Source organism: Octopus sinensis, linkage group LG21 (assembly GCF_006345805.1).
Source record: "Octopus sinensis linkage group LG21, ASM634580v1, whole genome shotgun sequence".
Lineage (NCBI taxonomy): Eukaryota > Metazoa > Mollusca > Cephalopoda > Octopoda > Octopodidae > Octopus > Octopus sinensis.
Window position 1 is genome coordinate 16431069 of NC_043017.1, and position 17500 is coordinate 16448568.

At 36.7% G+C, this 17500-nt stretch overlaps 1 protein-coding gene across 4 annotated transcripts in view; it reads right to left on the bottom strand.

Annotated features, from left to right (window-relative positions):
- Nucleotides 1-17500, bottom strand: part of LOC115222775 (potassium voltage-gated channel subfamily KQT member 1-like) — an 81423-nt gene that overhangs the window by 34006 nt on the left and 29917 nt on the right. For all 4 annotated transcript variants that reach the window (XM_036512040.1, XM_029793075.2, XM_036512041.1 and 1 more), the window contains 5 exons: nt 16759-16854; nt 14817-15042; nt 10017-10140; nt 4245-4320; nt 73-167 (listed from right to left, as the gene is read on the bottom strand). In XM_036512040.1, coding sequence (XP_036367933.1) covers nt 73-167; nt 4245-4320; nt 10017-10140; nt 14817-15042; nt 16759-16854 — 617 coding nt within the window. The remainder of the gene's footprint in view (nt 1-72; nt 168-4244; nt 4321-10016; nt 10141-14816; nt 15043-16758; nt 16855-17500) is intronic.

Here is a 17500-nt window from a genome sequence, read left to right on the forward strand (position 1 = left end):
GAAAGGCATGTCATGGCGTGGGGGGTGGGGGTTGCAAACCAGGAAATTGAGTTGATGAGGAGAAATACTCACCTCCGCTGTAGTTCTTTTATTCTCACCATCATATTAAGATGGCCTTGTGAATATTGTTCAATGACATCTCGCACGTCATATGGTTTTCTGGCTTGCTATAAATAACAGAAATTTGTAAATTTCTTTATTCATACCTATTTCTTTACTACCCACAAGGGGCTAAACACAGAGGGGGCAAACAAGGACTGACAAATGGATTAAGTCGATTATATCGACCCCAGTGCGAAACTGGTACTTATTTTATCGACCCCGAAAGGATGAAAGGCAAAGTCAACCTCGGCGGAATTTGAACTCAGAATGTAACGACAGATGAAATTCTGCTAAGCATTTCGCCTGGCAGCCCTAACGATTCTGCCAGCTCACCGCCTTAAATTCATATCTTTATTCATATCTGTCCTTTGGTTGTGGTCATACTGGAGCACAACTTGAGATGTTTTAGTCTTTTTTTTTTCTTTATCTACATTATTATGATTCTGAAAAGTATTTTGTTCTTTTAATTCTTTTACTTGTTTCAGTCATTTGACTGCGGCCATGCTGGAGCACTGCCTTTGTCCAACTAAACTTTGTTTCAGTCAAACAAATTGAACCCAGGACTTGTTTCTAAAAGCCAGGTACTTATTTTATCAGTCCCTTTTGCTGAACTGATAAGTTACAGGGATGTAAACACACCAACACCAGTTGTCAAGTGGTGATGGGCGTACAAACAGAAAGATACACACCCACACACAACAGGCTTCTTTCTGTTTCCTTCGACCAAATCCACTCACAAGGTTTTGGTTAGTCTGAGGCTATAGTAGAAGACACTTGCCCAAGGTGCCATGCACTGGGACTGAATCTGGAACCATGTGGCTCGTAAGCAAGCTACTTACCACACAGCCACATCATAAGGTAAGTTAATATAACTAATTAAGAATGTTAGTCTTTTTCTTATAACTAATTTAAGAATTTTACTTTGTCTTTCAGCTTCTTAGATAAGAATTTTTGCTTGACATATTGGAAAACTTTATTTTATGTTTGCCATGTGGCCTGTACAACACCTTCCTGGCACTGCTCTCCATAAACTCTATCACGATTGCCTCTTCTTCAGCTCCAGCACTACAGCATCACTCCAAAATCAGTAAGCTTACTCTCAGCCAAACATATATGTGCATGAACAGAAATTGCAGGTTGAGGATGAATTCATGCAGGAATCCAGAACCATTTCATTGAGAAGCAGACTTCTTATCACACAGCCACTCTTGCACCTATAAACATTGGCGAAAATTAATTTAAGACCGATGATAAAAGTTCTATTTCTTAACAAAATATTTTGTTACTAACACCCTACAAATTATTTCTATCTTTTACACCTTATGCAGAATTTATTTCTTTTTCAAAGGATGCAGGCAATAACTATTTTTATACAACTTGAAGAATTCTAATGCTAAATTAATATAAACGTTTCAAATTTACCTGCATTTTTGAATGTACCAATCATACTTCTCTCTCCAAAAACATAGCTCCCTTTACTGTTGAGTAAAATAAACTCACAGAGGGGAAGTTTCAACGTCTTCCTACAATTTCTTTACACCATTTGTGTGGCTGTTTCTGACAAGAAATTTCGCTTTCATGTAAAACAACTATGTTTTGTAGTCATTCTCTGTAATCTACTCCCAAAACACTTCAGTAGCTCTACTTTGCATCACTTGCAGACTTATATGTTCTATGATCCTTAAAGTGCAATGACCTCCACAAGAACCAGCCCTCAATTTGGTTTTCTGTTCCTAGGTTAATCAGAAACATAGATTGCTGTGCTACTCATAAACTTTCTTTGTAGTTCAATTATTTGGTGAAAAAAAATACTACCAAAGCAACTTAAACCAACCCCAGGTCGGGTGGGTTTGTTAGTTGACCCTAAATTATAGAATGAGCATTGCTGATAACTTTTAATCTTTAACTTATGATAATCTATGAGCAATGGCCATACTTATCTATGAGTTGACAACCACTACATGTGTGTGTGTGTGCATTTATAATATATACTTATATATTATATATACATGAATAGCTATATAAACGTGTTTGTACTTACGTGTACGTAAACCATTGGTTCGTTTTGTTCTCTTACTTTATTATCATCTTATTTTCATCTCATAATAATGACTTTTATGACTCGTATTACTACCTCAGTCAATCTAAATGTATATATTTGTCGTTACCTGTCATAAAAAGCCTTTTTCTATTTGCAATATGCATTTTCGTTGATTTTTCATATTTTACCCGTACATTTCCACGTGTATTTTATATTTTCTTTTCGTAACATATTTCTACTCTTTTCTCTTTCTCTTTCTCTTTTCTCTTTTAATTGTTTCAGTCATTTGACTGCGGCCATGCTGGAGCACCGCCTTTAGTCGATCAAATCGACCCCGGAACTTATTCTTTGTAAGCCTAGTACTTATTCTATCGGTCTCTTTTGCCGAACCGCTAGGTAATGGGGACATAAACGCACCAGCATCGGTTGTCAAGCAATGCTAGGGGGACAAACACAGACACACAATCATACATGCACACACATATATATACATATATATGACAGGCTTCTTCCAGTTTCCATCTACCAAATCCACTCACAAGGCTTTGGTCGGCCCGAGGCTATAGTAGAAGACACTTGCCCAAGGTGCAACGCAGTGGGACTGAACCCGGAACCATGTGGTTGGTAAACAAGCTACTTACCACACAGCCACTCCTGCGCCTATGAATATCTGACATATATATATATATATATGAGTAAAATTCGAATCTAAACACTTGATGAAAGGTATTACCATTGTTAATATTATCTTTGACAACTTTGATGCTATGTAATCTGCTTGTTTGTAAGTGAAGCCATAGTCAGACAAATGGCCCATGTGAGCCATGCAAAGCATAGACAGAGATGTAGTCAGCAAGATGAGCCTCAGCAATGAATTCAGCAGCAAATTTTGTGTCCATCAGAACTCAGTCCTCAGCTCCTTCTGTTCATCATAGTTTCACTCAGTGGCAGTAAGCAATGAGAGCCAAATGACAATAGAATCTATGGAATACCCAGATTGGTATTGTGGAAGTAGCTGACAGTTATCGTTTCCAATTGTAATCCCACAGAACACCATGTGTAGTGTGTGGTTGAGAAAGACACTGGCCTCTCTGCCTGCAACACCAGGGCCAAGCTGGTGGGCAAAAATCAAGGAGGTGATTGAAGATACTGAGTACATTGAGGAATGGATGCACATGGCTCTAGAGTTGTTTTGAGGCCATTGTGAAAGCTGAGGGTGGCTACTTTGAGTAAACTGTTGTCTCCCAGCCATAATCTAGTTGATATTTTTTGATTTTTGAAAATGCTTTTATTTTTGGATGGGATTGTCAAATTCATCCAAAACCACCTGTGTACACACACACACACACACACACACACACACTCATATATATATGCATGCACATATAAATATGCATTTACATACATATATGCATGTTTGTGTGTATTTATCACAATTTGCCCAAAGATGGATCTTATGTTAGTATGCAGTCTATGATTATATAAAAATCATCAGTAGGAGCGGCTGTGTGGTAAGTAGCTTGCTAACCAGCCACATGGCTCCGGGTTCAGTCCCACTGTGTGGCATCTTGGGCAAGTGTCTTCTGCTATAGCCCCAGGCCGACAAATGCCTTGTGAGTGGATTTGGTAGACGGAAACTGAAGGAAGCCTGTCGTATATATGTATATATATGTATATGTATGTATGTGTATATGCTATGCTTGTGTGTCTGTGTTTGTACCTCTAGCATTGCTTGACAACTGATGCTGGTGTGTTTACGTCCCGTCACTTAGCGGTTCGGCAAAAGAGTAATTGAGACCAATACAATAAGTACTGGGCTTACAAAGAATAAGTCCCGGGGTCGATTTGCTCGACTAAAGGCGGTGCTCCAGCATGGCCGCAGTCAAATGACTGAAACATGTAAAAGAGTAAAAGAGTAAAAAGAGCTTCTGACTAATTCAGATAAACGAAATTGGAAAATTTATCCAGGATTTTGCAATTACTGAACACAAACCTTTTAATTTCTGATTTTTTTCCTCTACATTTAAAGAAAACTGTTTTAATATTTCACAAATCTTATCTCATTTTACTTTTTCTTTCAATATCAAAGTGTACAACTCACCAGAAGTTTCCTACGAGAAACAAAATATTTTATTTTTCGTATCACACGGATAGCAACTTTATGGCGTTCCGTCAAGCTGCAAATAATTGAGAAAGTTAATGAAAAAGGAACCAAATGTAATTACATGAAATATACAGAAATAATGTATAATAATAATAATAATAATAATAATGTTTTATGTTTGTAGAAGTGATACAGGACAAATAAAAATAATTACCTGCAACTTCACCTTTTCTTTTACTTCTTAAATAATATGTTTGTGTGATATGTATAAACACACACACACACACACACACACACACACACACGTATATGTTAATGTATCTGTTTTGCAAAATTCCTGATGTGAAATCCTGTGTTGAAACAGATGTTGTTATATTTGGGGAGGGTCATATTTTTGCCAGTTTAACACACACACTAAATACTTGGTCTTCACTTCAACTTTATAATCATTATTATCATTATTATTATTATCATTATCATTATCATTATTATTATTATTATTATCATTATTATTATTATTATTATTATTATTTTTTTCTTCTTTCAAATTTGCTTCCATTTCTTGCCGAGTGTCTTCCCGACTCCTAGGGCAAAGAAACTCATAGTATACAATGGTAGGCCATTAAACCAAACTCAGTAGATCGTTCATTTTTTTTTTTTTTTTTTTTTAAGTTAAATTAAAATACATGAGCAGCAACAGTTCTCAATCGACAATGCTCTTCTCAATACGTGTGATGTACCAGTTAAGACAATCTTTTGCACTTCTTGCAGGGATGGTAAGCCAGGGATCATTCTCATATAATTTTCGGTTCCCTTCTTGATCATTCTCATATAATTTTCGGTTCCCTTCTTGATCATTCTTCTTCTTCTTCTTCTTCTTCTTCTTCTTCTTCTTATTATTATTATTATTATTATTATTATTACTATTTTAGTGTCTTTGTCTAAGCTCTTTCATCACACATCCTGTGACCTCTTCAGCGACACTTTATGCCACGTGTCTCCTCTTGTTCTGTTTAGTCCATACTATGGATACACCTTCAGATTGCCTTATACCCAATGATGTAGAACCAGTCGATTACTGTGGTGTTGTAATCCCATTGGCTTAACCTTGAAGCCCTACTAAAATCAGAATTAATACTATCGAAAATACACTTACTTACTTTGCCTGCTTTGCTCTTAAAGGGTTTAATCAGTTTGCATCTAGGATTAGAAAGGATTAAGATTCTTAAGAGCGATATAGGGGCAGGTGTGGCAAGGTAATTCCCACACTCCTCTATATTTAGAAGGGTGACCGACTCTTTTACTTCAGTGTCTACTTTGTTGTATGTAGAGGTGTTTGTTTTCTTGTATGTTTTGAGGATTGTGTTTGTAAGAAGTCTCGTACGCATAGAAATGTCCATCTCATATCTGTCTTTTGTCTTGTTGGTATAGATGCACCTGTTAACACATTGTTTCGTTTTTGCCATGTCATTTCTTAAAGAGTTAAGGAAGGAGTTACAACAATTCTAAAACCTAGCCTTCTGTATCATGTTCATTAAGTCACTTTCAAAGCTCCCAACGTCCTTTATCCAGAGAGGACACTTTTGGGATTTAAAACTAAATCTACCTGAGGGTGTGCTAGTTAATAGATTCTCAAAGAAGACTTTTCAGCACATACACTTCATGAGGCTTTTGGTTTTCTTGGCATAGGGCATTAAGTAAAGTTTTCTTAGTGGTCTTTGAACTGTAATTGTTACCATCAACTTGACTAAGATCAACTTCTTGGATGTAACCTTAGACCTCAACACAGGGAAGTACTATCTCTACAGAAAGTGCAGCAAATAAATTCTATGTTCTTAGACTATGCTCTAACTGAACTCAGAAACCTAGTCTCAAATATTGGTAGAATCTGAACTCTATCAGCAAACAGAGACAAATTCAACAGAGCCACACACCACTAGAACAAGGCACTAATGAGAAGTGGTTTTTACCAATAATTTAGTGTATATGGAATATACCCCATGTTAAATCTGAATAGGTTATAATGAGAAAAGACATTTGGTTTAATCCTCCATGCAATCTTTGGGTCTTTCTAGCCCTAATTCTGAAGTCACTAACTAGTAGCCTATGTTGGAGTGTGCACTCTTCACCTGGGAAGGACTTTGCATTTGTGAGCATCTGCCTGTCTCCTTGCCTGGTGAGAAGGTAATCAACCAGGCTTATATTCCCACCAGATTGATAAGTAATTAGGTGGCTAGCTAGCTTTCTAAAGTTAGTGTGGCAAATCATAAGATCATTTGCATCACAGAACTCAAATAGACTTGTACCTTCCTGGTGCCAAAGCCATAACCACCATGCACACCATGGAATCCATGGGAATGCTGCCCAACATGTCCAATAAAGTCACTATCCACAATAATGAAGTCTCTGTCATTTGTCGTTGAGGTAGTCAGCAAAAGGACTTCATAGAACCGGTCCTTCAGATCATCAGCTAACCCAACCTGTGGAGCATAGGCAGTAATAAATGTAATTGTTAAGCTATCTATGATAAGTCTCAACTTAATAACCCTATCGCACACTCTGACTACCTCAATTACCTTATCTACCCACTTTTCTGTTTACAGTATGCCCATACCACCCACTCCATCACTCCTGCCTACCCAGAAATTTAAAACTCTGTTTCTTACCCATGAGGAATCTAGCAGAGGCTCATTTCCATCTCACTTCTTGCACACCACATACATCAACATGATGACGCTCTATCATTTCAACAATCTCAACAGATCTCCACTTCATTGTGCCAACATTGATGTTTGCAGCCCTAAAATTGTATACATGGGAAGGACAACACTGAGGGGCTTTTGTTCATGTTTTAAAAGATCTGAGTAAACATTTGCTAGGTAGTGTAGTGTACATTGTGAATTTGATTCAATGAGGTATGATTTTTCGCTACCTCCTATACAGCATCCAGATTAAGGGCCAGTAAAGAGAGTGGGATAAGAAGGGCATGAAATACCCTTGCATTTGTCACAGCATGTATGTTTAATGAAGTACAATTTCTTCACTCCCATACAGCGTCCAGATTAGGACCTAGTAAAGAGAGGGGTAAGAAGGGCATGAAAATAGACATATATGTCCATTTATGCATACTCAGAAGTAACCTTATCTGCTTATACACACATGTATTGTATATATCTACATATACAAACACTACACAGCACGTTATGAATCTCACATATTCAAACATACACACACTTAAACACACCCATACATCCACATACATATACACATATGCATATACCAACACACACACTTATGAATATGTAGTCTACACAGAGGTACACAGATGTAAATATATACATATATACCCATAATCCTATATATATATATATATATATATATGTGTGTGTGTTGTGTGTGTGTGTGTGTACTCATAAACACATACACCCATACTAACATATATACATAATGAGCTTCACATAAGTACATAGAGACACTTATACAGCAAGCTGACAGGCACACACATTCATAGTCATGTACATTTATAAGTAAGCAGTGGGGTGGGGGGAGATAACATTTTTGCAAGATAGACACTGTTTATATCTTATGTTAAGATTTAGAATTTTTATCATAACTAGCACTATGACCTGGAAATGCTGCGTCATAGTGCTAGTGCATGCATATACAGCTGTGTACATGCGCACATACATGCGAGTACTGTCCAAATCTCCGACCAATCACATACAGCTAGATGGCATTCAATTGGCGTATCAAGTTTTGGGCATTTTGATTGGGATTTAGATAGAAAATTCACAAAAAAGTCACTTCTATTGATTTTTTTAATGGCTTTGCGGGGTGACTGGGGAAATGTAAAGATGTGCACAACCACCCTTGGACGGCTTTGAATAACCATAGAAAGTGCGAGCCCTCTAACTGAAGAATTGTGGATTTGTATAAAGGGGACACACACACAACACACACACACACACACACACACACACACACACACACACACACACTCACACACACACTCACACACTCACACACACACTCACACACACACACTCACACACTCAGACACTCACACACTCACACACAACACACACACACACACACATTTTGCCATTTATATATATAGATTATTATTATCAATGGACACTGTTTATAAATATTCTAACATAAAATGTAAGAGAATTAATCTAATCTAAGTCGTATTTGTCTAATCTACATAATATACAGGATGCTGTAAGGGAGAGAAACGTTAAACAGTGATTACATGAAATGTGTTTTCATATTTATATTTATATTTATATTCATGAATTTGAACATGGGTAGAACTAATGCAAGGGAGATAACAATTAGAAGGCGTTTTTCCCCCACTGATCTGCATATCATCATCATCATCATCATCATCGTTTAACGTCCGCTTTCCATGCTAGCATGGGTTGGACGGTTCAACTGGGGTCTGGCAAGCCCGAAGGCTGCACCAGGCCAGTCAGATCTGGCAGTGTTTCTACAGCTGGATGCCCTTCCTAACGCCAACCACTCCTAGAGTGTAGTGGGTGATTTTATGTGCCACCGACACATTCCAAAATCCCACTCACTCTTGTATACCAGCATCCCAATGTGGAAGGGTTGATAATTGCTGAGAATTCTCAACATGAAACCAACGGTAGCCTTGTTAAGTCAGAAATAAAGATGTGTGTGTTAGGATATTTGTTGTAGCCAACATGTAACTTCAACACCCATACTATCATTCCTAGACATTTTAAAGACAGTATAGGTAGTAATTGTGAATTCATGTAAACCTCTAAACTGCTTGTTTCAACAAAGCTTTTCGTCAGTACAAACAGAAAATTCGAACACAAGCAGTTTATATTAATTAATGCCCCATGAGAAGTCTCAGAAGGTTAATGTTTTGTACAAAGCGTTCTCCTATAAGCTGACATACAGCTATTTTGTTTTAGATTTTCCTAATTGAAACAGCAGTCAGTGCGCTTAATGATACCTAATTTCACTTTGTGTTCCCTTCTGCATAATTATCAGCAGAAGCAGTGGCAAGTGGAGGTGCAATGGCCCAATGGTTAGGGCAGCAAACTCGCGGTCGGAGGATTGTGGTTTCGATTCCCAGACCGGATATTGTGTGTGTTTATTGAGCGAAAACACCTAAAGCTCCATGAGGCTCTGGCAGGGGGTGGTGGCGACCCCTGTTGCACTCTTTCGCTCCAACTTTCTCTCACTCTTTCTTCCTGTTTCTTGTCCCCAACTTCCTACGTAACCACTGAGCCTGGATGCACATTCATCCATCCGTCGATGCTCTCGGTGTTGGGGGGTTGACCTGCTTTCTCTTCTGCGGGTCTTACAAATAGCAAAGGACCACATTTCGGACTTCTCCCACTGGGACGAAGACAGCTTCGCTCAACAAACAAACAAAACAAACAAACAGCAACAGTGGCAAAAAGTAGTAGTAGTAATAATCCTGTTTTTGCTAAGCATGAGAACAAAAGTTTCTATTGCTAAATGAATTTATAATTTTACTTGTACTTAAAGATTTCAGGTACAATGCAATGTAAAGTGGGGCCTGTGGCATTTGGATGTGAGAGACAACAAAAAGCAGGGGCTTCCTTAAATTTTCTGGATTGTGAATACAGTATTTTGAGTAGAAAGCAAAAATATGGAGACAAGCAACGATAAAAGGGGTTTAGTATGAAAACAAAAAAAAAGATATGAAAAGACATTGGAAGAAGGTTGCAATGAGTAGAAAAGAGAGAGAAAGGGAAATAAATTTACTGGAATACTCTTTCTGTTTCCTCATTTTCAGCGTCTGTGTCTTCATTGTACTCTGTAGTGCCACACATACTATGTCGACGAGGATCTGTACGGGATGCAGCACTAGAAATCTTCGAGTTTGCTGCTACAAGAGAAATACAAAGAAAAACCAAATGAGTGAGAAATATTGAGCAAAAAGGAAACAATTACTTATATAAAAGAAACAACTAATAACTCATAAAGTTCTGAGAAAAGGAGAAAAAAAAAACAGAGGCCTAAAGAACAAGTGATAACATGGTCAGTACCAGGGGAAAATGAATTATAATTGATGAGGTACATGTGCTGTGTGACGAGGTACATGTGCTGTGTGGTGAGGTACATGTGTTGTGTGATGAGGTACATGTGCTGTATGATGAGGTACATGTGCTGTGTGACGAGGTACATGTGCTGTGTGGCGAGGTACATGTGCTGTGTGACGAGGTACATGTGCTGTGTGATGAGGTACATGTGTTGTGTGATGAGGTACATGTGCTGTGTGGCGAGGTACATGTGCTGTGTGGCGAGGTACATGTACTGTGTGACGAGGTACATGTGTTGTGTGATGAGGTACATGTGCTGTATGATGAGGTACATGTGCTGTTTGATGAGGGAAATCTCAGTGTTTCCAGAACGAATACTGATTTCTGAAATAAGGATAAGTTTTTGGGCCTAACATCATAAATTTTTAAAAAGGAATATAATTAATTCTATTTATTAGTATTTACATCACACAGCTCTGTGAAAGGGAACTTTCTGAAAATTGTTCTGATAATTGTATGTTACTTTATATATTTCTGTGGTGTTAAATCAAAATATCAAAGATGCTCTTTCCCATTTAACGTTTTCTCCCAATTTAATGATAAAATATACCATAAGTTGTAGGTAAATCCTCATATGGTAGGACGAAATGAAACAAATAAAAACGAATTTGGTACTTTATTTAGCAAAATAAAATGGCACAAATGCAATGGAAAGACAAGTAAAGTTCCATTCATTTATTAGGCTCAGCACCTTAAAATCTCTTATCTCACTTGGAAACTATGCCTGGAACTCTTTCACTTGTGAACATTTTATGGACATTGACAATGCAACATCCAGCAGCAGTCAGCCATCATACTGACATTCCATCTTCCCTGGTATCTTTTTTTCATCTCCTTTATATCTTTGATGAAACTTTTCCCTCTGCTCCTTCCTCATTCACATGTCTCACATTTTCCAGAAAGAAATCCAAATGGATTGGTAGGAAATGAACTCATTTTACATCCTAAAGCCTCAAACTTTTCCAGCATTCTTCCAACTATGTTTTGTAGTTTGGGTCCTTGTGACTACCTAAGAAATTCTTCATCACATCTTTAAAAGTAATCCATACATCTTTTTCCAAAATCCCTAGGAGAGTTTTCAAAATGTTCATCCTTGAAGTGATTTTCTTTTTTTATATCTGGTCCTACAAATACAACCTCTTCAACTTTGGCACCTAACAGTGTGAGAAACTTACCATGCTAGTACTTGAAGCCCTCTCCATCCTATGGCAAAGCTTTTATGAACCACTTCATGAGGCCAGGTTTTATGTGGAGGAGGTAAAACAACCATTTTTGGATCAGCCAAACCTTGAATAATATTCTTTGTTCCTAGTGTAAGTGTGTCTGTACTTGGCCATTCTTTTTTTAGAGTAATGGGAGTTCCTGTCTTTATTGTCCCATTCATACAAGAAACTAGGGACTTTGTGTAGTGGAATGTTTTCCAAGCAACATGCAAATTATTTTCAAGTCAACACAAATTCATCCAGTTGTAATCTTTGAATCTAATCTTGTATAGGAGTGATACTAAATTCTCAGGTATTTCTTTCATGATCGCTGAGGGCCCAACAAAGATGGAAGCATATTTATTACCATTATGCAGTAGAACATCTCCATGACTTCTCTTTGAAGAGCCAATAAAGAATTTCCATTCATCAGGGCTCTGGCTTATGCCAAACTTTCTTATTAGCCTTAATGGATCTGTGCAATAAACCAAAAACTGAGCAAATATAAAGATCTTGAAATAGAAATCAGCAAAATGTGGAACCTGAAGACTAAAACAATACCTGTTGTCATAGGTGCCCTGGGAATGATAGCAAAAGGGGCTGATTGCTACCTAACTCAGATACCAGGAAACCCCAAAATGGCAGAAATTCAAAAGATAGTGCTCATGGGAACTGCTCATATCCTACGCAAAATACTTTCTATGTAATCTCAAGTTTTAAAACAAACATAATTTTCGTATGTTTTTTTTAAACATTCTCTAGAACAACACTATGTACAAAACCAAATATACGGCACCCTAGGCATAACACCAACATGAACTTCCAACTTGGTGTCTCTTGAGGTCTCTGGGTGAGACTTGGAGCCAACTTGTACAAATGTAAAGCAAAAGTCAAACAGAATAATAATAATAATAATAATAATAATGCTAATAATAATAATAATAATAATAATAATAATAATAATAATAATAATAATAATTTCAAAGTTTGGCACAAGGTAATCAGTTACATTGATTCCAGTGCTCAACTTATTTTATTGACTTTGAAAGAATGAAAAGCAAAGTTGACCATTTGAACTCAGAATGTAAAGACAGATGAAAGGCTGCTAAGCATTTTGCCTGGTGTAATAATAGTAATAATAATAATAATAATAATAAGGTTGAGGTATCAAAGGCTGACCAAGCAATACAACAGATTAGAACTAATAACGAAAAGAATAATTTGTAATATGCAGCTGCATATATCGTGAAGGTTGAGCTATTCTGGAAAAGGAAACATGGAGGAAAGACCTCAGTATGATCAAAGAGGTGAAGCATAATAATATATGGTTCAATGGGGTGGATAGCATGTACATGGAGGGAAAACATCAGCTGAGTGAGAAAGGGTAATGGTTACATTGGGAATATGCTAAAACCTAATTATTGGCAAGAAAGCCAAGATGAAAAGGTATAATGAACCTTTTTGTTCTAGAGAATGTTTAAGAAAACCATAAGAAAATTATGTTTGTTTTAAAACTTGAGATTACATAGAAAGTATTTTGCGTAGGATATGAGCAGTTCCCATGAGCACTATCTTTTGAATTTCTGCCATTTTGGGGTTTCCTGGTATCTGAGTTAGGTAGCAATCAGCCCCTTTTGCTATCATTCCCAGGGCACCTATGACAACAGGTATTGTTTTAGTCTTCAGGTTCCACATTTTGCTAATTTCTATTTCAAGATCAAAAGTCATTATTCTCCAATTCCAGGAAAATAAACTTTCTCAACACCAACAAGAAGTTGTTTTACTGTCAGCTGAATAGAAAGGAACATGGCCAAACTGAAATACCCCAAGACTGGATTAAAATGGTTCTGATGATGAAAGATCCACAAAGGGTGCTGAAGTAGGGAATTTTAAACCTACTGTGCTAAAAGACATCATCTGGCTCCAGTAATTTCAATTAAAGTATAAAATACTTCATAAAGGATTTCAACTGACATGACTAGAACTAATAATAGCCTTGAAGGTTTTCATAATGCCTTACAAAATTCAATTTCATGCCAACATCCGAATGTCTGGAAATTAATGAATACACTAATGGTGGAGGCGATTTTGGTACAGAAAGAGAAAATTTATTTGAAACGGAAAGTGCAAATGACTTCAAACCAGGTTTACAAAAATTGCAACAAGCAACTGATAACTTTACTCAAAAACTATGATCCTTGCCAGAAAATGTCTCTCTTAAAAGCTGTGGCATATAATCTGAACGAAGTTTCAGTTTTAGTAAATTCTTTTATAGTTTTATGGTTTTCATTGTCCCCCACATAAAAAGTCTTTCTTTTAATATCTGCTATTTTATTCTTTCTTGATTTTTCTTTCAGAATTATATCTTTATCACTTTATACCTGTTATGAGCTGTCCTATATATCAGTTGTCCGAGATATCAATTGTCCAGGTATGAGTTGTCCTGGTATCAGTTGTCCTGGCATGATCAGAAGTAAAGAACATTTCCCTTTATACCCTCAAAATCACAATAAAAGGTAGCTCAGTCTGATCTACAAAGGGACATTTTTATACCAGTTGAAATAAGGTTTACAAGACTGTACGCCTAATTTCTAAAACTGAGGGCAGGACAAAGAAATAGGCGGAGCTGGTGTATGACACACCTACCCATTCACTAGTGCTGTAGTATGTGTGTCAATGCAATAAGAGGAACACAGTTAAGGTGGTAGTAAGAATCTTGACTCTTGGCATGTCTCTGTTGAGGAGTGTGAGTCAATTAAGACAATCCTTAATATTATTTGTTCCTTTCCTAAATATACTTCAAATTCAGAAAAATTATATACTTTAAGACATTTGGCCTAATTTTCACTAATTCTGTCACAGCTTGGCGCTTAAGACTAAGAAAAATAAAATTGAAAAGAACTTTCCTCCCTTTCAACTGACCAAATTGTTCCTTCATGATATATGCAGCTGCATATTACAAATCATTCTTTTCGTTATTAGTTCTAATCTGTTGTATTGTTTGGTCAACCTTTGATACCTCAACCTTATTATTATTATTATCACTATTATTACACCAGGCAAAATGCTTAGCAGCCTTTCATCTGTCTTTACGTTCTGAGTTCAAATTCTGTCAACTTTGCTCTTCATTCTTTCAAAGTCAATAAAATAAGTTGAGCACTGGGATCAATGTAACTGATTACTTTGTGCCAAACTTTGAAATTATTATTATTATTATTATTATTATTATTATTATTATTATTATTATAATTTTTACTTACATCCTTTTTCATCTGTAAATGACAGTGAAATGATACTGTCCCGGTGCAAGTGGCTGCTGGGAGAATTAACATCCATCCGTGACGCACGGCGTTTCCTTAATGTCAAACTTGCTCTCCTGGCCATTCGTGCAAGAACCGTTTCCTCGGGATATGTGTCTTGAATATGGATTTTCCATGTCGCTTCTGAGTTGAAGGAAGGATCAGCTGCGTAACACCGCCAAACACACTGCAAAGATATGTGCACACAAACCTATACATATACTAGCAGCTAAGTCCGGTTTCACCCGGTCAGTTTGGATGATGGGGCTGTAAAACCTGCTCTGTGTAAGCATTCAACTTGTTTGGGCATGCTTACTTTAAAAAGCAATTTTAGAATGACTTTTTTCTGACAAAATGCTAAAAATAACTGACCAACAAAAAAAAAGACAACCAAGATTCAACCAAATCAAAAAATAAACTCAAATACTGATTTGTTAGTGGGCAGTTTAGCTTAATGGTAAAGCACTATGACCAGTAATCACAGGGATGTGAGTTCAAGTCTCATTGCTGGCCACTGGCAAATTTTTCTGTTATAATATGGGTATTTTATCCTGTTCCTGCCATTCTGTTAGCATTATTCTGTGTTTGACAATTAATCATTTCTGTATCTTTCAATACATCTCAATGCTTCTAAAAAGCAAACTTTGTTTACTTTCATATATATATAAAGTTCGTTTTTGTGTTTGGTTTGCAAGATTCTTTTTGTGAATTCATGTGTTGAAGCATATTTTATTGTGTCAGGGGAGAGTCATTCTGTTTTAATGCCTTATTAATTAACACACCCACTGGTTCGATTTCCATTCATTTAATTTTATTTTTCTAAAATTTCCATTGCTTCTTGCAACCTCTTCAATAGTTGTTGACTCTGTCCGTTATTGGAGGTGCATTCTTTTTGTATGCGTATTTATGTGCATGTATGTGCATCAGTGTGCATGTGGATACACATATGTATGTATGTATATATATGTGGATGTATGTATATATATATATATGTATGTATGTATGCACATGTGAGTATGCACATATATATATGTACGCATGTGTGTATGTTTGTATGTATGTATTTTGCATATTCATGTGTTTGTGTGTTCATATTTGTGTTTATGTGTGTGTGTATGTGTGCGTGTGCGTGTATATGGTCATGTGTTTCAGTCTTCTTTTGTGTATGTATGTGTGTATGTGCGTGTGTGTGTGTGCACTTGTCTGTCCACATTACTTATGTACCTATCTATCAACTTAGCTATCTGTTTACTTACATATCTATCTATCTATCTATATATCTATCTATCTATCTATATATCTATCTATCTATCTATCTATCTATCTATCTATATATATATATATATATATATATATTAAATATATGTCTGCATAACAGCCTACAAACAAATCAACCTGTGGTATGTCTAAACTGTGGGTTTTGTGGTATCACTACCTTCTATATATGTCTGCTATTTAGTACCGGGGATGTTTCATTTATGAGGATGTACTCCTGGAATTGTCTGAGTATTGGGTCCCCTAGGTGCTTAGATAAAATGCAGATGTCAAGTCATCCCAATGTGCCTTCATGTTGGTCTTTGGCATGCTGGTAGATTATGGAGGACCGTTTTTTATTGTCATATTGTTTGAAACGTTCATTTAGTCTTTCCGCAATGCTCCTAGATGTCTCACCAATGTGTGTCATGTTCTTGTCTTTACAAGCTTCCTCTATACACCTTATGTTGTAGACTACATTTCTAGTTCTAAAGTTAAACTTTATTTTAATTATTTTAATTTGTATTTTATTTGCTTATCTTGATTCATTTCATAAAAATAAATTCAATGAAATATGCAATAGGATTTTAAAAACTGCCAATATGAAGGAGTTTTTCTCCTTGTCATTTACATCTCTTGTAAATCTTACCTGTATAAGAGTGGCAGCAGCTGGAATTTGTCTGTTAAAGTGCTTCTGTCGCTGTTTTTGTTGTACTTTCAGAGCAAATCCTGATCCAAGAATTCCCTATAATATAATAGAAGCTTCCATTATGTATATGCCAAGAAAGGGAGAAAATGAGAAGAGAGTAAAATAGAGAAAGAGAGTGAGAAAGGGATTACTTAAAAAGGGAAATTCCATAAAACATCAACAAGAATACATCAACAATAAACTAATAAACAATTTTGGCACGTAAAAGGCACCGACCGATCATGGCCGATGCCAGCCTCCCCTCGCACCTGTGCCAGTGGCACATAAAAAGCACTAACCGATCGTGGTCGTTGCCAGCCTCCCCTGGCACCTGTGCTGGGGGCACATATATAGCACCCACTACACTCACGGAGTGGTTGGCATTAGGAGGGGCATCCAGCTATAGAAACACTGCCAAATTTGACTGGCCCCTGGTGCAGCCTCCTGGCTTCCCAGACCCCGGTCGAACCGTCCAACCTATACTAGCATGGAGAACAGACGTTAAACGATGATGATAATGATGAGGATGAGTTATTATTATTTAATAATATATATAACATTTATAATAAATATACAACTGCAGAACGATGCTAGCTATAATATATTGTCTCCGAGTAACTTCTCTTAAGAGACTTTCTGAGCTAAAAACATAGACCTCCCTCAGAATGTTACTGGTACATCAGCAGAGTACAGTACTTTGACT